Here is a 22512-nt window from a genome sequence, read left to right as displayed (position 1 = left end):
CTGTGTCTGTCAGCTCTTGTTGAACTCTATGCCATTTTTGTCTGAATGTCTGATGAGACTGTTAGCTTGATAGATTCAGTCATCCATTACTCTTGGCTGGGCACGGTGGCTCACACTTGTAATCCCAGCCCTTTGGGAGGCTGAGGCAGGAGGATTGCTTGACCCCAGGAGTTTAAGACCAGCCTGGGCAACATAGCAAGACTCCATCTATAAAATAATATATATATTACTCTTACTGTCCTGCTTTCATAGTCAACCAGAACAGGATCCCCTGAGAAACTTCCTTCCGTAGCTTTTAAGAGATTTTTATGGGCTTAAAGCAGGAATGTATCAATCTTTTGCACCAGTTCTGTGACCTTGGATATTAAAAGACTAAGTTTAAATATGACAGGTAGGCTAAGCACTGGCTCACATGTGTACTTCCAGCACTTTGGGAGATGGAGGCAGGAGGATTGCCTGAGCCCAGGAGTTCAAGACCAGCCTAGGCAACACAGCAAAGCCCTGTCTCTGTTAAAAACATTTTTTTTTTTATTTGAAGGGTGTACACCCTACTCTGAATCTTTTAACAGATTTATACTTGAACGGGCTTGAAGTTTGGGATTAATTTTCCAAAAACCATCACACCTACAACAGCAGCTTCTACAGCTGATAAAATCCCTGCTTTGTAGTGTTATAATAAAGTATCTAGCTAAATAATGTAAGCTTTAGTGATTGCTAAGGGATTAAAGTCCATTAGGTGTAATGATCCACTGATAAATGGCTTAATAGTTCTTTTTTCAGAGCTAATCTCTTCAACTTTATGTATATGCATCATAAATATGATCACATGGGAGGTTCTTCAAGGAAAACAGGGAAAATAAAAAGTGAAGCCAGATAAAAAATGTAGGTTTGCTCTGAATGTGGAGGGAGATGAGCCTTCCTATTTCATGAGGCCAGTATGTGGGTGATTATGGTACTCTGCAATTTTCTAGAAAGCTGCTATTTTCTTGCTTTTAAAAAATATTTGTTGTTTTTATCTGATTGTAAAAGTAATATATGTTTACTTTGGAAAATACAGAGAAGCATTAAGAGTAAAAAAAAATCTCATAACCAGTGATAGGCACTGTTAACATTTTTGCTTACATCCATCCAGCCACTTTTTCCTCCGAAAATAATGTTTTTTCTTTTACGAAATTGGGATAATGTAGCACTTACTGTTTGGTAACCTGCTTTTTTCCCTCGACAATTTATTGTGCCCATTTTCTCATGTTATTAAATTTTCCACTGGAACATGATGTTTTACGGCTGCTTAGTGTTCCATTACAGAGAAAAAAAACTGCTTGAGTTAACATCTCCTGATGTTGGCAGATTGTTTGGGATCATAACACTGCAATGAGCATCTTTGTATGTAAATATTTGTATATATCTGATTGTTTGCTTAGGATAAATTCCTAGAAGGGTAATTGCTGGGCAGGAATGTATTTTTTAAGGCCTTTGGTACTTGATGCTGAATTGTTCTCCAGGAAGGAACTAGTTAACATCTCTTCCGGCAGAGTATGGGCATATTCATTTCTCCATCTCCCAAGCAATACTGGTTGTTATTATTACACTTTTATTATTATATCTATTTATTTTTGCGTAGAGAATCTGTTCATATAGATTTTAAAAGTGCAAAGGTTTACAATGTAGTCTGCTTCTCATGTCCCCTGACCAGGTTATTCTCTGTTCCCATAAGCCAGCACTGTTGAATATATTTCCAGAGCACATTCCAGGCATGTGTAAAGAAATGCAGTCTTCCATCCTGTGCACACACTGTGCTTTTACATCAATGATAACATTCTGTACGTACTGCTCAGCACCATGCTTTTTCCACTTCCAGTAATAGTTTACAGATCATTCAGTTTTAGTACATAAAGAGCCTCTGGGCCGGGCACAGTGGCTCACTCCGGTAATCACAGCACTTTGGGAGGCTAAGGTGGGCAGATCACGAGGTGAAGAGATCGAGACCATCCTGGCCAACATGGTGAAACCCCGTCTCTACTGAAAATAAAAAAATTAGCTGGGCGTGGTGGGGCATGCCCCTGTAATCCCAGCTACCTGGGAGGCTGAGGCAGGAGAATCGCTTACAGCTGGAGGGTGGAGGTTTTAGTAAGCTGAGATTGTGCCACTGCACTCTATCCTGGGTGAAAGAAAGAAACTCTGTCTCAAAAAAAAAAGAGTGTCCTCATTCTTTATTATGGCTATATGGCATTCTTATTAAATGGATGTATCATAATTTATGTAACCGATGTCCTGTAGATCAACATTTGTTTACTGTTGTTTGCTATTTCAAACAATCTATGATGAGAAACTGCACAGGGCCGGGTGCAGTGGCTTATGCCTGTCATCCCAGCACTTGGGAGACTGAGGCAGGTGGATCACCTGAGGTCAGGAGTTCGAGACCAGCCTGGCCAACACGGTGAAACCCTATCTCTACTAAAAATACAAACCTAAACTGGGTGTGGTGGTAGGTGCCTGTAATCCCAGCTACTTGGGAGACTGAGGCAGTAGGATCGCTTGAATCCAGGAGGCGGAGATCATGCCACTGCACTCCAGCCTGGTTGAATAAGAGCGAGACTTCATCTCAAAATAAAAAAAAAACCCTTGCATGTATGTCATTTTTCATATATAGCTGTAGGATAAATGATTGTATCTGTAGGTTTAATTCCTAGAAGAGAAATTGCTGGGTTGGTGGATATTTTATATGTAATAAGATGTATATACGTATAGGATTTTGGCATATATTGTTCAATTGCCCTCCCCATAATTACGAAACGAGTGTACACTCCCACTAACAGCATAGTGAGATGCCCATTATCCTCCTCCTTGGCCAGCTCCGTGTCCTATCGATTGTTTTTTCCTGATAGGTAAAAAATGATATCTCTCTACAGTTTTAATTTGCATTTTATTGATTATATGAGGTTGAGCATTTTTTCACATATTTAAGAGCCATTTATATTTCCTGTGAGAACTGGCTGTATCATTGCTTATTTTCCTACTGATTTATTGGTTGTCGTGGGAAATCTTGATAAAGCAAAGAAATTAGCTCTTTGCCTGTAATGTGAATCGCAAATATTTTTTTTTCAGTTCAGTGTTTGCCTCTCGATACTGCTTTTATTGGATTTTGGTGTGGAGATATTTTCTGTTTTCATGCGGTCAAATTTCTTAACCTTTTATGACTTCTGGGTTTTGTATCATACTTCGGGATTCTTCCAACATGACTTCACATGCTTTCTACAGTTTCTTCCAGTGCTCCTGTAGTTTCGTTTTTTTTACATTAAGAGCTTGATATATTTGCAATTTATCCAATGAAAGGTTTATCACTTACTTTATTTTTCTCATTGTCTACCTACTTATCTATATCTCTCTATATACATATACATATATATATGTGTATATATATATATATATTTTTTTTTTTTTGAAACAGAGTCTCACTCTGCTGCCCAGGCCCGAGTGCAGTGATCTCGGCTCACTGCACCCTCTGCCTCCTGAGTCCAAGCAATTCTTCTGCCTCAGCTACCCGTGTAACTGGCATTACAGGTGTGCACCGCCATGCCTGGCTAATTTTTGTATTTTTGGTAGAGATGGGGTTTTGTCACATTGGCCAGGCAGGTCTCAAACTCCTGACCCCAAGTCATCCACCTGCCTTGACCTCCCAAAGTGCTGAGATTACAGGCGTGAGCCACCATGCCCAGTCTTGCCCCAATACTTTTATTCAACGATCCTTGTATTTCCTACGTTTACTTGAGTGCCATGTTATTATTAATCTTTGCCAATTCGATGGTAGAAAAAAGTATTCTTTTTTGTTTGTTTGAGACAGAGTCTCACTCTGTCACCTAGGCACGATATCAGCTCATGCAACCTCCGCCTCCTAGGTTCAAGCAATTCTCATACCTCAGCCTCCCAAGTAGCTGGGATCACAGGCGCACACTACCACAGCCTGCTATTTTTTTGTATTTTAAGTAGAAACGAGGTTTTGTCATGTTGGCCAGGCTGGTCTCAAACTTCTGGCCTCAAGTGATCCGCCTGCTTCAGCCTCCCAGAGTGCTGGAATTACAGATGTAAGCCACTGTGCCCAGCCTAGTTTCCCTTCTTTTTGTTCATTTTCTTATATTTGGCTATCCATATGTGAATCAATCATTTGTTTCCTATAACTATTTGTGTTTCTTCTTTTGTGAATTTCTATTTGTGCCACCCACCCTTCATTATATTCAGGATGTAGAATATTATGCTTGCAGATATTTCCCTCAGTTTTTTACACTTTTTTTTTTGCCTTTTTGTTTTTTTCCTTTTTGTGGAGAATGGGGTCTCACTATATTGCCCAGGCAGGTCTCGAACTCCTGGGCTCAAGCTGTCCTCCCGCCTCTGCCTCCCTAAGAGCTGGGATTATAGGCGTGAGCCACAGCGCCCGGCTTCCCTCAGTTTTCTATTGGCCTTCGGTATTGTTTGTGGTTGAAGCTGTGTCTGAGACTGCTATCTTCAATGTGCTTTTAGTATTTATTTCCTCACTTGCTCTTCACAGCTTCACTCTCAGGTGGTTAGAAAGGTAAGCTGGTGCACAAAGAAGGTCAGTAACTCCCCAATTTCATACAGTCTTTAGTAGTAGAGCCCCTAGTATCTGAAATAGGTACTTTAGAGACGCTGGTTTCCATTTGTACCTGCAGCCAGTTCATTGTTTTGCAGGGAGTGTCACATTCAAGGCCTAACACTGAGGACATGTCACTGTGTTACGCTAACCGCTCGGCAGCCCTCTTCCACCTGGGTCAATACGAGGTGAGTGTGAGGATGCCTGGTGTGATTGGAGAGGATTCTAGGGCCTTCACTGGAGGACTAGACCTTCGTCTCTGCTTCTTCCTGAGAACACTAAAATAGGTCCTGCTGCAACTGGTTGAATTGGAAGCACATTAATATCTACCTAAACTCGGGCCAGGGGCCCACACCTGTGATCCCAGCACATTGTGGAGTTGAGGTGAGCGGATCACCTGAGGGCAGGAGTTGGAGACCAGCCTGGCCAACATGGTGAAACCCCGTCTCTACTAAAAATACAGGGATAAAAATTAGCCTGGTGTGGTGGCAGGCCCCTGTAAGTCCCAGCTACGCAGGAGGCTGATGCAGGAGAATCGCTTGAACCCGGGAGGTGGAGGTTACGGTGAGCAGAGATCATGCCACTACACTCCAGCTTGGGCAACAGAAGACTGTCTCAAAAAAAAAAAAGAAAGAAAAGAGCTATGGGACATTCCATGGGCATATGGACCGTATCCAGTAGGTCAGCAGTGCTCAGTGTCAAGATCAGCTGTGATATATACTGCTGCTAATACTTCAGGCTCCAAGTGTTTGCAAAGTATACTGTTTGCTTCTTTAACTAGAGTATGTTTAAGATTTTCCCTGTAGTAATATAGTTCAGCCTTAATAAGTGTCATGAGTGGAAAGTGGAAGCTAACTTGAAATGCCTGTGTGTGCCCGTGAGGTGGGTTTTCTATGCATGGCATTCTTCTCATCCCCTATTGTGGCAACAGAAAAAAAGTGGAGGACTGTGTCTGTGGAATTTTTAAAACAGGAAGTGACCAAGATCAGATTAATGTTTTAGGAAGTTACCTCTGAGGCATCTGCAATTTATAGTAGAGAGGTCTAAGGACAAGCTCTAAAATGCCATTTTGATACATCTGTTTCAGATTTCTACAAAATTCAAATTACATCCTAGAGTTGAGGACTATTGGAATAGTAAGAAGTCCACACTTGCCTGTAGAGTAAAAGAGAAGAGTAGGGATCTAACTGTAGATCCTAAGCAAGAAAGTCCTGGACTACCGAGGCCAGTGATTAGGAAGAAGAACTTGTGAAACATTTAACCCTTTACAACTTTTCTGTATTGATTGTTTCTGTTTTCCTTTTTTTTAAGACAAGGTCTCTGTCACCCAGGCTGGAGTGCAGTGACTTGATCACAGCTGACTGTAACCTCGAACTCCTGGGCTCAAGCAATCTTCCTGCCTTAGCCTCCTGAGTAGCTAGCACTACAGGGGAGTGCCGCCAGGCCTGGCTAATTCTGTAATTTTTTTGTAGAGCCCAGGGTCTTGCCTATGTTGCCCAGGCTGGTCTCGAACTCCTGGACTCAAGTGATCCTCTCCCCGCTCGGTCTCCCATAATGCTGGGATTACAGGTGTGAGCCCACCATGCCCAGATGTTTTCCCTCTTCTAATAATGATTACCATTTATTGAGTGTAGGGCGCGTTGGGAGCCCGATGTAGGGCTGAGTGCCCACAGGGTCGTGGGGTGAGCCTTATGCTGTGCTGAGGCACAGGATCCGAGAAATAAAGAGACAGGACACAGAAGTATAAGAAAAATGCAGCTGGGCTCAGGGGGCCACGCCACCTATAAGCGGAGTCAGGTGTGGCCCCGAATGTCCAGAAGCATGAGTATTTATTGTGTATAGGTTAGGGGGCAGGGCAGTAAGTGAAATCATCTTTAAGGATAGTGAAAGGGTCGTGAGCAGTAAAACATGGGGTCCACCCCCATTAGGTCACCTAGGCCAGGAGGTGGACAGTGCGCAGCAAAGGGCCCTTTCCCACAAAGGCAAGGACCGTGTGCAGTAAGGGGTCCACCCCCATTAGGTCACTGAGGCTTGAAGGTGGGCCGTGCGCAGTGAAGAGGGTGCAGTGTGCAATACTTCTATCTATGGGCAAACTACTTCTAAGAAGATTTATAGGAGGATGCTTTAAGTCACATAGCAGTGACAGAGCTGTCAAGGTTACCGCCACCTTCTGGCAGCTTCCAATGGCTTCTATGGGAAGATGCTTTTCAAGCAGCACAGTAGCAAGAGCTGATAAAGTTCACAGTCACCAAGGTGGATTGTCGGTCTGAGGGCAGCCCTCCACAAGAACTGGAGCAAGGTCCTACAACTCCTTTATCAGGAGGAGTGGCTCTTGCCCCAAGCCTGCCATACAGCAGGTATCTTTACGATACTGAACACTGCCGCCTGGGCCATGGATTCGTGTCCTGGTGTAACTGTTTTCCCTTAAATCATGCTCTGTACTGTGTTTGCTCTAGGCATTCCTCCAATTATAAGCTGCTTATTCCTTAATTCATGCTCTGTACTGTGTCCACTCTAAGCATTCCTCTGATTATGAACTAAGATATAATTATAGGTATATATGTAGGGAAATATTCTTTAGGCACTCATACTATCAACTAATATATGATTATATATAGAGGATTATATAAAGGAATTCTTCAAGCCCTATTTCTATAAACTAATATATGATTGTATAAAGGATTATATAAAAGGAAATAGCTGAGTAGTAACACTATAAAGTGAGATATTCCTCAAGCCCCAACTGTGCCAGGGTTCTGCTTAGCTCTCATTCCTCGGTGCCTATATGGGCGGTTACCCACAATTGAGCACATACTGTATTCCAGGTACTCCTTTTGCCACGTTAGATATATTATTTCATTTTGTCCTTAAAACAACCCTGTGAGATATTATTATCACTGTTCTTTAGATAAAATTAAGACACTGAGAAATTAAGTCAATTGCACAAGATCATGTGGCTAGTAAGAGGCAGAGTGTATTTGAGTGCAGGTCTGCTTGGCCTCAAAACCTGCCTCTTAGTCATTATACTATAATTCTATCCAAAAGACTTTTTTTTCCCTTAAAAATAGAAATATTTAATAAGAACATTAAGCATAACAATATCTTCAACAAGTATTGCTAAGCACTCAAAAGATCACATAAATATATTTAAAAGCACATGGTTGTAGTTGTTCCATTTTTAATAATGCTTAACTTTCCTGTAGGTTTTTGGAAACATTTTTAGTAAACATTGAAGAATAGGGACCAATGGTCATTTGGGGATTTTTTTTTTTCTTCTTTTTCTTTTTTTCTAAAGAAGAACATTTTGGGATTTTCTTTCTGTTTTCAGATGTGCCTTAAAGACATTATTAGAGCACAGACGCATGGGTATCCAGAAAGATTGCAACCCAAGATAATGTTACGTAAAGCAGAATGTCTGGTGGCCCTGGGGAGACTACAGGAGGCGCGCCAGACCATCAGTGATCTTGAAAGGAACTTCACTGCCAGCCCAACCCTAGCAGATTTCCCCTCTCAGAGTGTGCAGAAAAACCTCCATCATCTGAAAATGAAAGTACAAGAAAAGGAGAATCTCACAGAAACCTTCCCGGCAGCTCTAGCCAAAACCCTTGAGGGTGTGGACCTAAGAGAAGAGAATAAACAACTTTCCAATGCCTCATCATCTGTCAGCTTATGCATGGATCCTTTTAAAGGTCGGTATCTCGTCGCCACAAGAGAGATTCTCCCAGGAGAGCTCCTGGTGAAGGAGGATGCTTTCGTGAGTGTTCTTAACCCAGGAGAACTGCCACCACTGCATCACAGCCTAGACAGCAAATGGGACACCAGAGTTACCATTGGGGACCTCTACTGTCACCGATGCTTGAAGCACACTTTGGCCACAGTTCCCTGTGATGGATGCAGCTATGCCAAGTATTGCAGCCAAGAGTGTTTGCAGCAGGCCTGGGAGCTCTACCATAGGATAGAATGTCCTCTAGGTGGGCTGCTTCTCACACTGGGTGTGTTTTGCCACACTGCCCTGAGGTTGACTCTTTTGGTGGGATTTGAGGATGTTAGCAAAATCAGGAAGCTTTACGATGAGGTTAGTAATAAGGACATCTGTTTACCTGAAAGCAGCAGTTGGGTTAAGACACTTAATTCTGGCCTAGGGGAGATTGAGAAAAATGGCAAAATCATTGAGACCCCAATTCCTGGATGCGATGTTAATGGGAAGTATGAAAGTAATTATCAGGCTGTCTTCAACCTTTTGCCCCATACTGAAAACCATACCCCAGAGCACAAATTCCTCTGTGCACTCTGTGTTTCTGCATTGTGCAGGCAGCTAGAAGCAGCCAGTTTCCAGACTGTCACAACAGGTGCGAACTCCTCCCAGCTGAAGGCAGCAACGGCGCCTGAGTTGTGTCCAGATGTGACTGTTTGGGGCGTGGTGATGCTCCGACACATGCTCCAGCTACAGTGTAACGCCCAGGCAATAACCACCATACAGCACACAGGTAAGAGGCAAACTGACGTGCCTGCTGACAGTATTAGTCTTGATGGAGCCGGTGTTCGAGAAGAAAGAATTGCAAAGGAAAAGAGTAGGATTCAAACAAATCAATGAGCTGAGGGGGTCACTAAGCTGCCTTGTTTATTATGACGTTAAGAAGCTATATGACCAGCCGGGTACGGTGGCTCATGCCTGTAATCCCAGCACTTTGAGAGGCTGAGGTGGGTGGATCATGAGGTCCAGAGGTCGAGACCATCCTAGCCAACATGGTAAAACCCCGTCTCTACTAAAAATACCAAAAAAAAAAAAAAAAATTAGCTGAGCATGGTGGTGCGTGCCTGTAGTCCAAGCTACTCGGGAGGGTGAGGCAGGAGGATATCTTGAACCTGGGAGGCAGAGGTTGCAGTGAGCCTAGATAGCACCACTGCATTCCAGCTTGGCGACAACTGAGGGTTTTTTTGACCCCGTCTCAAAAAATAATAATAATTTGGATACCATTCTGCCTTGGTTTTCTCATCTGTAAAATGAGTATAGTTTTATCCCAGCTAACTACAGAGTTGTTTAAAGCTGTGTTTGTAAAAATTATTTTAAAAGTCCATATTACTGAAAAAAAAATTTTTTAATTTATTTTTTTGAGACAGAGTCTTTCTTTGTCTCCCAGGCTGGAATGCAGTGGTGCAATCTCAGCTCACTGTAACTTCCACCTCTCAGGTTCAAACGATTCTCGTGCCTCAGCCTCCCAAGTAGCTATGATTACAGTCATGCGCCACCACACCTGGCTAATTTTTTTGTGTTTTTAGTAGAGATAGGGTTTTGCCATATTGGCTAAGTGGAACTCGAACTTCTGGCTTCAGGCAGTCCACCCTCGTTTGCCTCCCAAAGTGCTAAGATTACACACATGAGCCACCGCTGCCAGGCTTTAAAAAAAAATTTTTTTTTGAGGTGGAGTTTCTCTCTTGTCACCTAGGCTGGAGTGCAATGGCACCATCTCAGCTCACCGCAGCCTTCACCTCATGGGTTCAAGCAATTCTCCTGCCTCAGCCTCTCGAGTAGCTGGGATTACAGGCATGTACCACCATGCCTGGCTAATTTTGTATTTTCAGTAGAGACAGGGTTTCACCGTATTGGTCAGACTGGTCTCAAAGTCCAGACTTTGAGTGATCCGCCTGCCTTGGCCTCCCAAAGTGCTGGGATTACAGGTGTGAGCTACCTCACTGGGCCTTAAATTTTTTTTTTTTTTTTTGAGACGGAGTTTCGCTCTTGTTACCCAGGCTGGAGTGCAATGGCGCAATCTCGGCTCACCGCAACCTCCGCCTCCTGGGTTCAGGCAATTCTCCTGCCTCAGCCTCCTGAGTAGCTGGGATTACAGGCACGCGCCACCATGCCCAGCTAATTTTTTTTGTATTAGTAGAGACGGGGTTTCACCATGTTGACCAGGATGGTCTCGATCTCTTGACCTCGTGATCCACCCGCCTCGGCCTCCCAAAGTGCTGGGATTACAGGCTTGAGCCACCACGCCCGGCCCTTAAATTTTTTTTTAATAGAGATAGAGACTTGCTGTGTGGCCCAGGCTGGTCTTAAACCCTTGGGCTCAAGCAGTTCTCCCACCTTAGCCTTCCCGAGTGTTGGAAGTACAGGCATGAGCCACCACACCTGACCTGAAATTTTTTGGTTATGAAGGAAAACTGTCTTAAGTAAATAGTAATAGAAAGTTTGTTATAAGGATACATATACAAGAGGCCTGGCACAGTGGCTCACGCCTGTAATCCCAGCACTTCAGAAGGCTGAGGTGGGCAGATCACCTGAGGTCAGGAATTCAAGACCAGCCTGGGCAACATGACAAAATACAAACATTAGCCGAGTACAGTGGTGTGCGCCTGTAGTCCCAGCTACCTGAGAGGCTAAGGCAGGAGAATCGGTCAAACCCAGGAAGCTGAGGCAGGAGAATCACTTTAGCCCAGGAGGCAAAGGTGGCAGTGAGTGGCCAAGATTGCACCACTGCACTCCAGCCTGGGCGAAACACTGTCTCAAGAAAAAACAGGTACACGCACAAGAATCCAGAGAAAGCTGTATAGTTTTTCCTTAGGGAGGGCAGAAATAAGAGTTAACAGAAAGAAGAGGGCCTGTAGCTCAGTAACGTATCAAACTTTTTTTCTTTTTGAGACAGAGTTTCGCTCTTGTTGCCCAGGGTCGGAGTGCAATGGAGCAATCTCGGCTCGCTGTAACCTCCGCCTCCCAGGTCCAAGCAATTCTCCTGCCTCAGCCTCCCGAGTAGCTGGCATTACAGGCATGTGCCACCACGCCCGGATAATTTTGTATTTTTAGTAGAGACAGGGTTTCTCCATGTTAGTCAGGCTGATCTCAAATTCTCAACCTCAGGTGATCTGCCTGCCTAAGCCTCCCGAAGTCCAAAGTGCTGGGATTACAGACGTGAGCCACTGTGCCTGGCTTTTTTTTCCTTTTTTTTTTTTTTTTTGAGATGGAGTGTTGCTCTGTTACCCAGGCTGGAGTGCAGTAGCGTGATCTTGGCTCACTGCAACCTCCATCTACTGGGTTCAAGCGATTCTCCTGCCTCAGCCTCCCGAGTAGCTGGGATTACAGGCACGCACCACCACGTCCAGCTAATTTTTGTACTTTTAGTAAAGATGGGATTTCACCATGTCAACCAGGCTGGTCTCGAACTCCTGACCTCGTGATCTGCCCGCCTCAGCCTCCCAAAGTGCCAAGACTGCAGGCATGAGCTGCTGCACCCAGCCAGGTATCAGACACTTAACTCACTGAGCTACTCTCTGTCTTCTCTTTCCAACTGACACATATTTCTCATTCTTCTAAATTTCCAAGAGAGGAATCCAGCCCAGCACAGCCTTCCACCCCACGCTGCACCATAAGCTGCCTGCCTACATATTGCCTGTGCTTTGATCAAGGGACCACCTCTAAACAGACCCGCCGGCTTAGCCCCACTTTCCTGAGCTGGAGTCTGTAGATAATGTGACTTAAGATAGACGGGAAGGTTGGGTGTGCCAGAATCTTGATCCAATGTGACATCTCCAGTGTGACTACTGACAGCAGATACAACTATTATTAGAAAAGTGGCATTTGCAGTATTTCTTTGTATGAGCTTCATTTTAACAGAAAATGCTTTTTGACTCAATCTGTTCATTATACTTTTCCTGATTTTTTCGGTTGACTCTCTTGAGAGGGAAGAAACCAGGTGCTAGCTAAACCGAGTTTTTATAGACAGATTAATATTAAATGTGACTTAACTATACATGTTTAGCTCATTTGATCTTCTCACATTAGGTAATCTAGAATTTGTCAACCTATTTTTGTGTGTATTTTTATGTGTAATTTTACTTCGGCAGGCAAGTTATATGGTATATAGGTATCTTGCTAGACATGTTTTGGCCAAGATTCTCTTCCCCATCCTGAAGCACATAGAACATCCAAAAATAGAACTGGCCTCGTCCCCTGATACTACTAAATCATGTTTCAAGTTAGTCTGTGTTCTCTGCCCTCCTGTTTCTTTGAGCCATTGCTACCTTCTAAAATGCAGCTGTTGAGTGTTTTTCCAGAATTATGTTTTCCTTTGGGCACATTCACTTGCATTTTTTAATATACTTATTTCGTTTTTCTGAACATAATATATGGGGCTTCCAGATTAAAGGGCAGAAAGTTACCAACTCTTAATTCCATGTCTTGCGTTTAAAATACTTAATAGGGCCTGGTACAGTGGCTCACATCTATAATCCAAGCACTTTGGGAGGCCAAGGCAGGTGGATCATGAGGGCAGGAGTTCAAGACAAGCCTGACCAACATGGCAAAACCCAGTCATTACTAAAAATGCAAAAATTAGCTGGGCGTGATGGCGCACACCTATAGTCCCATCTGCTTGGGAGGCTGAGACAGGAGAATTGCCGGAAGTTGCAATGAGCCTATATCACACCATTGCACTCCAGCCTGGGCGACACAGCGGGATTCCATCTTAAAAAAAAAAGCCAGGCACTATGGCTCACACCTGTAATCCCAATACCTTGGGAGTTGAGAAGGGAGGATCGCTTGAAGCTACGAGTTTGAGATTAATCTGGGCAACAGAGTGAGACCCCCATCTCTATAAAACGTAAAATAAAGAATCCAGTCACTGTGTTATGCATCTGTAGTCTCAGCTACTCAGGAGGTTGACTAGGGAGGATGGCTTGAGCCTGAGTTTGGCTGCAGTGAGCTATGATCATGCCCCTGGACCCCAGCCTGAGTATCAGAGCAAGATCCCCTCTTGGAATTTAAAAAAAAAAAAAGAGCCAGGCACGGGGGATCACTCCTGTAATCCCACCACTTTGGAAGGCCAAGGTGAGAGAAGTGCATGAGTCCAGGAGTTTGAGACCAGCTTAGGCAATGTAGTGAGACCCTGTTTGTTAAAAAAAAAAATTGTGTAAATTGTCCCAGAAGGAGGAAAACACTTCAAAAAACTAGCAATTGTAGAAGAGTCAAGTTACCAAAATATTTCCATAAAAATAAGGCAGACCTATTTGTTTCCATGTGAATTCTTTAAAACTTTTTTTTTCTTTTTTTGAGAGACGGAGTCTCGCTCTGTAACCCAGGCTGAAGTGCAGTGGAGCGATATCGGCTCACTGTAACCTCTGCCTCCCAGGTCCCAGTTCAAGCAATTCTCCTGCCTCAGCCTCCCGAGTAGCTGGGATTACAGGCACGTGCTACCATGCCCAGCTAATTTTTGTATTTTTAGTAGAGATGGGGTTTCACCATGTTGGCCAGGCTCGTCTTGAACTCCTGACCTCGTGATCTGCCTGCCTCGGCCGCCCAAAGTGCTGGGATTACAGGCATGAGCCACCGCACCCGGCCTGAATTCTTTAAAACCTTTAGGGTACATATTTAACCATAATTCAAAAAAAAAAAAGAAAGAAACAACCATCTCTGAAGAACAGATCAAAGCCAAGCACAGTGACTCATGCCTATAATCCCAGCACTTTGGAAGGCTGGGGTGGGAGAATCGCTTGAGCCCAGGAGTTGGAGACCAGTCTGGGCAACACAGCAAGAGCCCATCTCTACAAAAATTAGCTAGGCATGGTGGCACACACCTGTGGTCTCAGCAGCTCAGGAAGCTGAGGTGGGAAGATTGGTAGAGCCAGAAGCAAGGCTGCAGTGAGCTACGATGGCACCAGTGCACTCTATCCTGGGTAGCAGAGTGAGACCCTGTCTCAAAACGCTAGGCCCAGTGGCTCACGCCTGTAATCCCAGCACTTTAGGAGGCCGAGGCAGGCGGATCACCTGAGGTCAGCAGTTTGAGACTAGCCTGGCCAACATGGTGAAACCCATCTCTACTAAAAATATAAAAATTAGCCGCATGTGGTGGCAGGTGCCTGTAATCTCAGCTACTAGGGAGGCTGGGACATCAGAATCACTTGAACCTGGAAGGTGGAAGTTGCAGTGAGCTGAGATCGCACCATTGCACTCTAGCCTGGGCAACAGAGCAAGACACTTAAAAAAAAAAATCAAAGGCTGAGGCAGGAGGAATGCTTTGAGCCCTGGAGTTTAAGACCCCACCATGGGGAGCAACAGCAAACGAAAGAACAGCTCATTTCTACACTGTGTAAACTGTTCCAGGGGTGGGGACACCTAGAACTCCTTCCCACTCACTTTAGAAAGCCAATAATAAAAACTAGAGTCCAGTCTCACTTTTGAATATAGATGTAGAAACCCCGTATAAATCACTGCCATATCACACCCAGCAGTTTATTGAAGGACCAAGTAGAGTTTCTCCCAGAAATGCATAGGTATTTTAATTTGGAGGGATGTGAACAAAGGCCTAGATAACCAGAGAGGCATGCCGTATTCTTAACAGGAAGACTGCAAACTTGAGGTTTCCCTGCATTAACCTAATCAATCTAATACCATTTCAAACGGAATCACAATTGAGTTTTTGTGGAACTTGATGACGTTCTAAAGTTCATATTGAATAAATGGGTGAGAATAGCTTTTTTTTTTTTAAGAGAAGTGAAAGGTCTTGGTACTGTCAGATTTCATACCAGCATTAAAGCTACAAACTTAAAAACAACTTGAAACTGATGACAGCCCCCGAAAAGGATGAGTCTTTTTTCAAATCATTAAAAACTTCACTGTTTCAGAATTAAACCATCAGTTATCTGGATAAAGTTAAGTGAACGTTTGTATAGTCTTAGGGCAGGAGAGGCTTTTAAAATACTATATAATATCAAATTTAGGTAATTAAAAGAGAGCCAGATTTAGCTAATTACGTACCAAATATCAAGAACACCATAATTGGTTAAGAAGATAAAGGATATAGATGAGGCTGGACCCGGTGGCTCACACCTGTAATCCCAGCACTTTGGAAGGCCGAGGAGGTCGGATCACCTGAGGTCAGGAGTTCGAGACCAGCCTGACCAACAGGGAGAAACCCCATCTCTACTAAAAATACAAAATTAGCCAGGCATGGTGGCGGGCACCTGTAATCCCAGCTGCTCGGGAGGCTGAGGCAGGAGAATAGCTTGAGCTGGGGAGACAGAAGTTGCAGTGAGCCGAGATTGCACCACTGCACTCCAGCCCTAGACAACAAGAGCGAAACTCCGTCTCAGAAAAGAAAAGAAAAAAAAAGATAAAGGATGTAGGTGAAAGAGGGCCTTGCAGGAATTGAAAACATTGCACTTTAGGAGGCTGAGGCGGGTGGATCACCTGAAGTCAGGAGTTTGAGACCAGCCCGGCCAACATGGTGAAACTCCATCTACTAAAAATACAAAACTTAGTCAGGCGTGGTGGCATGTGCCTGTAATCCCAGCTACTTGGGAGGCTGAGGCAGGAAAATCACCTGAAGTGGGAGGCAAAGGTTACAGTGAGCTGAGATCATGCCACTGTACTCCATCCCGGGCAACAAGAGTGAAAAACTGCGTCTCAAAAACAAAACAAACAAAAAAAAAAGACCCAAGAATTGAAAACATTGGACTGAGAGGCAGAAGACCTAATCTCCTGAACCTCTGTGTATGTCAGTATCGTCATGGACATGACAAGACTGGATAAGCCTCGGAGCCTCTGGGGAAGACTTTGCAAACATGACCCCAGCTTCCCCCATCCCTGTAAGTTGACTCTTTGCAGCTTGACATTGCTGCTTCTCTTGTCAAGAAGCGGAGTTTTTTGAGACGGAGTTTCACTGTTGTTACCCAGACTGGAGTGCAATGGCGCGATCTTGGCTCACCGCAACCTCCACCTCCTGGGTTTAAGCAATTCTCCTGCCTCAGCCTCCCGGGTAGCTGGGACTACAGGCGCACGCCACCATGCCCAGCTAATTTTTGTATTTTTAGTAGAGACAGGGTTTCACCTTGTTGACCACGATGGTCTCGATCTCTTGACCTCGTAATCCACCCGCCTCGGCCTCCCAAAGTGCTGGGATTATAGGCGTGAGCCACTGCGCCCAGCCAAGAAGCGGAGTTTTTTTCCCCCTCCTTGGAGTCTGGGCTGGCTCTGGAACTCACTTTGGCCAGTAGACAGAATTGATGTTATGTAACTTTTGAGTCTAAGCCGTAGTTGCCTCCACAGTCACCTTCGTGGAATGATAGTGTGGCCATGTGAACAAGCCTGGGCTGGCTTCCTGGAGGAGAAAAGACCACGTGCCAGAGGAATGTAGTCACGTGAATAAGCCCCAGGCAAAGCCAGCAGCAAAAAACATTCCCCGGAGCTGAGCCAAAACTGCCAGCGTACAGAATTGTGAACAAATAAAATTATTGTTGTTTTAACAACTCTCCCTGCCAAAAAAAAGCTCAAACAAAAATTAAGATGTCAGTGGACAAAATAACGGAACATCTCTAGCAACAACACAGCTCTTAAAGTCAGCTTTTAAAAATACGCATAGCGGCCAGGCTCAGTGGCTCACACCTGTAACCCCAGCACTTTGGAAGGCCAAGGCTGGAGGATTACTTGAGCCCAGGAGTTAGAGACCAGCCTGTGCAACACAGTTAAACTCTGTGGCTACAAAAATTAGTTGGGCGTGGCAGTGCGCACTTGTGGTCCCAGCTACTTGGGAGTCTGAGATGGGAGCATGGCTTGGGACCAGGAGGTAGAGGCTGCAGTGAGCCGAGATCACCCCCATTGCACTACAGCCTGGGCAACAGAGTGAGACCCTGTCTGAAAAATAAGATAAAAATAAAAACATGCATCGTGATGAAAATCTAAAACTGGGTTGTGTAAATTCCCCCGAAAGAGCGTTGAATTGTACATTAAAACAAGTGAATTTTATGGTAGATGGATTATATTTTAATACGGCTGTTAAAAGTTACACATGAGACCAGGCGCTGTGGCTCACACCTGTAATCCCCGAACTTTGGGAGGTCATGGTGGGCGGATCACAAGGTCAGGAGTTCAAGAGCAGCCTGGCCAACATAGTGAAACCCCGTCTCTACTAAAAGTACAAAAATTAGCTGGGTGTGGTGGCACACGCCTGTAGTCCCAGCTACTCAGGAGGCTCAGGCAGGAGAATCACTTGAACCTGGGAGGCAGAGGTTCCAGTGAGCCAAGACGACGCCATTGCACTTCAGCCTGGGGGACAGAGATTCCATCTCAAAAAAAAAAAAAAGTACACATGAGCAAGCCTGTATCAAAGTAGATAGTGATAAATAAAAACGGCCACCCTGTAACCTTTCTCTAGTAATTAAGACACCGTTGTTGGCCTATCACAGCAGCAGAGTTGTTTTGTTGATTTTGTTTTTATTTTTTGAGACAGGGTCTCTCTGTTGCCCAGGCTGGAGTGCAGTGGTGTGATCTCAGCCCACTGAAGCCTCAACCACCAGAGTTGAAGTGATCCTCCCTCCTCAGCCACCCGAGTAGCTGGGCTCAGGTGTGTACCACCACACCGGGCTAACTTTTCTATATTTTGTAGAGATGGGGTTTTGCCAAATTGCCCAGGCTGGTCTCAAACTCTTGAGCTCAAGTGATCCTCCTGCCTCAGCCTCCCAAGGTGCTGGGATTACAGGGGTGACCCACTGCACCCTGCCTGTATTTTTAATTCTAAAATGCATTTTAGGTTAGGATTTAAAGACAAAATTTATATGTGCCTGATGGATTACAAGTGACTATCATTTTCTCTGTAAGGTTCAGTTTTTAAATTTTTTTCTGACTACCACGTATTCCTTTTGTAATTTCAATGAGTTGTTTGTTTGCTTGCTTTTAGAGACAGGGTCTTGCTCTGTCTCTCAGGCTGGAGTGCAGTGGGGTGATCATAGCTCACCGTAACTTCGAACTCCTGGGCTCAAGCGATCCTCCCGCCCCTGACTCCCAATGTGCTGGGATTACAGGCATAAGCCACTACACTCAGCCTCAATTTGTTTTTTTAATAATAAAGATAATTCAAATGATAAGAGTATTTTTCTATGAACATTTTTAAGGCATTTGATTCATATTGCAAAATCGCCCTCCAGGAAAGTTCTACTGTTAGGTGCCCACCAGCAGTGTTCACTCTCGTTTTTGAATTTCATCTAATTTTGTTTCAGTCTGCTCATATTTCTAATCTTGTTATATCCCTTTTTATTATTTCTTTGGGGTTCCAGTACCTCCCAATTTAGTGTTCTCATTGAATTTCATTAGCAGCTGTTTCATTAGTAGCACAGACGAAGGATTAAAGCGTTAACTAGGATAGACTTTGACAAAAACCTATAAAAATGTGTGTTATTATCTTTGCATAGATCCTATTTAATCAAAGTTCCCCAGAAACCTCTCACTAGGGCTCATCTCAAGGGACAGAACTGGCCACGGATGGTTTTCTAGACCTTGACCCGTGTGGTCCTCTCAGTAGGAATGCACATTCGTGATGTGTCCGGGTTCGGGTCATGATAAGGCCGTATGGGGTTCTGTGTCCTCTTCCCTGCACATCAGTTCACCGCCCTTTGCTTTCACTCTTCCACAACGAAGGAATCTGCCTTCAGTTTGAGTCCTTGATCGGACGCAGCCTCAGACTTCTCATGGTGCAAAATATACAGCTGAGTATGTCTATTCTGGAAGTATCGTGAATGAGTCTTTTCTTCGTTACTTGAATCCCAGTTTAAATGCACTAGGGATATTAGCAAGGTTCCATTCTGGTACAGCGTCACTCCCTCTTTATTTTAATACAAAATGTCACAGATTAAATTTGGTTGATGAAGTATGTACATATTCTCACTTTCTATTATCTCTATGAATAGATGATTAATGCAAAATATTGAGTAATTTTTAAAAATCAATACTTAATTTTTTAGAAATAGAGAGATACTCAGCTCTGACATAAATGCCCACACAGTTCCTGGGCCTACTTCTGTCAGAGGCTAATCTATAAATAATTCACAGAGCTGACATTACTCACTCTATTGTGATCATCCTTCTCTGGAAGATTTTAGCAACAGTTCTGATATAGATTGCCAGTTATCAGTACTTGGCAATGCAAGTCCACTTTTAATTATGCAGAGGCTGATTATTCAGACTACAAGCTCCTCATGCCCTGAACGGCTCCTTCCTGCCGCCTGCCTTTGAGCATTTTCACTGCTCATTAGCACATGTGCCAGAAGGTGGGCATTGGACGAGGTGAGAAGAAGAAACAAAAATCAGCAAGGCACTTCGGAGAAGCTCTGACGGAAGATTTTAATACAATTTGTAGAATTATTAACTAGAATTGAGTCATTTGGATTCCCTGTGAAATGTATTTACTTGTTCTCCTTAGCAACAGAGAGTAGAATTGCCCGCAGAGAGACTTTTTTCCTGTATTTAATGTTTCTCTTCATAAAACATTTTCTTTTTGGGGGAGGAGGGACAGAGTCTCACTGTGTCACCCACGCTAGACTGCAGTGGTGCGATCTTACCACTGCAACCTTTGCTTCCCAGTTTTAAGCGATTCTCCAGCCTCAGCCTCCCAAGTAGCTGAGATTACCGGTGCACACCACCATGCTCAGCTAAGTTTATATTTTGAGTAGAGACGAGGTTTCACCATGTTGGCCAGGCTGGTCTCAAACTCTTGACCTCAAGTGATCCACCTGCCTCAACCTCCCAAAGTGCTAGGATTACAGGTGTGAGCCACCGCACCTGGCCTATAAAACATTTTCACATGATGGTTCATAGTATTTTCTTTATTACATTTGTACCTAGACCTATTTATTTCTTTGGTGAATTTGGTTTTTTGTTTGTTTATTTTGTTTTGTGAGACAGAGTTTTGCTCTGTTGCCCGGGCTGGAGTGCAGTGGTGTGATCTTGGGTCACTGCAACCTCTGCCTCCCAGGTTCAAGCAATTCTCGTATCTCAGCCTCCCAAGTAGCTGGGACTACAGCTGAATGCCACCATGCCCAGCTAATTTTTGTATTTTTAGTACAGACAGGGTTTTGCCATTTTGGCCAGGCTAGTCTTAAGCTTCTGACCTCAGGTGATCTGCCTGCCTCAGCCTCCTAAAGTGCCGGATTATAGGCATGAGCCACGGCCCCCAGCCTGGTGAGTGGGTTTTTTTTTTAAGATTCCTGGTATATATTCAGTGATACCACGATTATTTGATGGTTTTCTAGTTTTCCAGAGAACTTAATGTTTTCTTTTAAATACTGGTATCGTTTATCTTCCAACCTATTTTGTTGGAAACACGGTTTTCCTCAGGCTTAAACTGAGGCTACTGAACATAATTTAAGTGTTTCTGTATGCCCAGGGTTATCTTTGCTGTATATACTCCTAGGACAGGTGGCTTTGACAAAAACCGGCACAGGGAACGCCTTTGGCTAAGTGAAATGTTACAGGTGTACTTTTAAAATGCTACTTAGCCACCATGTTTTCTTTTTGGAAATGAACAAAATTTTAAAGTAAACTACTATGGGCCTGAAAAGACCAAAAAAGAAAAAGAGAGAGAAATGTTACAAATATAGTAAAACTTTTTTTTTCTTTCTTTCTTTCTTTTTTTTTAAATAGAGACAAGGTTTCACCATATTAGGCTGGTCTCAAACTCCTGACCACAGGTGATCCACCTGCCTCGGCCTCCCAAAGTGCTGGGATTACAGGTGTGAGCCACCACACCTGGCCAGTAAAACTTTTTTTTTTATTTTATTTACTTATTTTTTCAGATGGCCTGCTCTGTCACCCAGGCTAGAGTGCAGTGATGTGATCGTGGCTCACTGCAGCCTCGCACTTCCAGGCTCAGTGGATCCTGCCACCTCAGCCTCCTGAGTAGCTGGGATTACAAGTGTGCACCACACTGCTGGCTAACTTTAAAAAAATTTTTTGGGCCGGGCACGGTGGCTCATGCCTGTAATCCCAGCACTTTGGGAGGCCGAGGCGGGTGGATCATGAGGTCAAGAGATCGAGACCATCCTGGCCAACATGGTGAAACCCCGTCTCTACTAAAAATACAAAAATTAGCCGAGTGTTTGGCACGCACCTGTAGTCCCAGCTACTTGGGAGGCTGAGGCGGAAGAATCGCTTGAAACCGGGAGGCGGAGGTTGCAGTGAGCCAAGACTGCACCACTGTGCTCCAGCCTGAGTAACAGAGCAAGACTCCGTCTCAAAAAAAAGTTTTTTTTTTGTAGAGACCAGATCTAGCTATGTTCTCCAGACTGGTCTTGAACTCCTGAGCTCAAGCAATCCTTCTGCCTGAGCCTCAGAATGACAGGCATGAGCCTTGGTGCCTGGCCTGCTTCAAGGTATCAAGTTCAGGGTGGTAACTAGGTCACTTGTTCTATTAACCAACCAAAGACCCGATAAACAAAGCCCTTGACTAGAAAAGTCTTTGGGAAGAAGCCTCAACAGGTGCTGTGGTTTCTGTGTTCTTCCCTCATGAACATTAGGAAACTATCTAGAATGCCCCCTACTGATCATTCCTTTTTTGTTACTTTTTTATAAGTTCTCATCATTGGCTGTTTCGTGGTGTAGAGACACCGCCGTTAGGTCCCAGGACTCCAGTGAACTTCCTGTGCACATCACTTGACTTCCTGGGGACTGGAGCTTGCTGTGAGGCATGTTCCATCTGATTTCTGCTGGACCCAGCTGTGGAGCCGTGACTCAGATGAGCTGCAGGCCTACTGCCCAGCTCCTCGTGTGAGGAACAGACGGCAAGGCCAGGGCTCCCGTCCTGACACGTCTTTCCTTTCCTCTTGCCCTTTCAGGATCTAAAGAGGGCATCGTTACCAGCAGCAGGCAGGTGCGCCTGGCCACGGGCATCTTCCCTGTCGTCAGCCTCCTGAACCACTCCTGCAGCCCCAACACCAGCGTGTCCTTCATCAGCACCGTCGCCACCATCCGGGCATCACAGCGGATTGGAAAGGGGCAAGAGATTCTCCACTGCTACGGTGAGCCGTGCCTCTGCACTGCCGCCCTGCCCTTCTCCAACAGGAGAGGACAGGGTGGACGCCAGTGAGCGAGCCGTCGGGCATGTGACTTCACCTGCAACAGGCAGTGCATACTTAGGCCAAAGAAG

At 44.5% G+C, this 22512-nt stretch overlaps 1 protein-coding gene across 3 annotated transcripts in view; it reads left to right on the top strand.

Moving 5' to 3' along the window:
- SMYD4 (SET and MYND domain containing 4) overlaps positions 1-22512 on the top strand; it is a 45851-nt gene that overhangs the window by 15702 nt on the left and 7637 nt on the right. For 2 of the 3 annotated variants that reach the window (XM_064378103.1, XM_064378105.1), the window contains exons 3-5: positions 4705-4794; positions 7935-9093; positions 22202-22384. In XM_064378103.1, coding sequence (XP_064234173.1) covers positions 4705-4794; positions 7935-9093; positions 22202-22384 — 1432 coding nt within the window. The remainder of the gene's footprint in view (positions 1-4704; positions 4795-7934; positions 9094-22201; positions 22385-22512) is intronic. The other variant, XM_064378104.1, reaches the window with a different exon arrangement.

Source organism: Aotus nancymaae, unplaced genomic scaffold, assembly GCF_030222135.1.
Source record: "Aotus nancymaae isolate 86718 unplaced genomic scaffold, 86718_ANA_hifiasm-v0.15.2.pri h1tg000018l, whole genome shotgun sequence".
Lineage (NCBI taxonomy): Eukaryota > Metazoa > Chordata > Mammalia > Primates > Aotidae > Aotus > Aotus nancymaae.
This window is presented reverse-complemented; position numbering and strand designations above follow the sequence as displayed.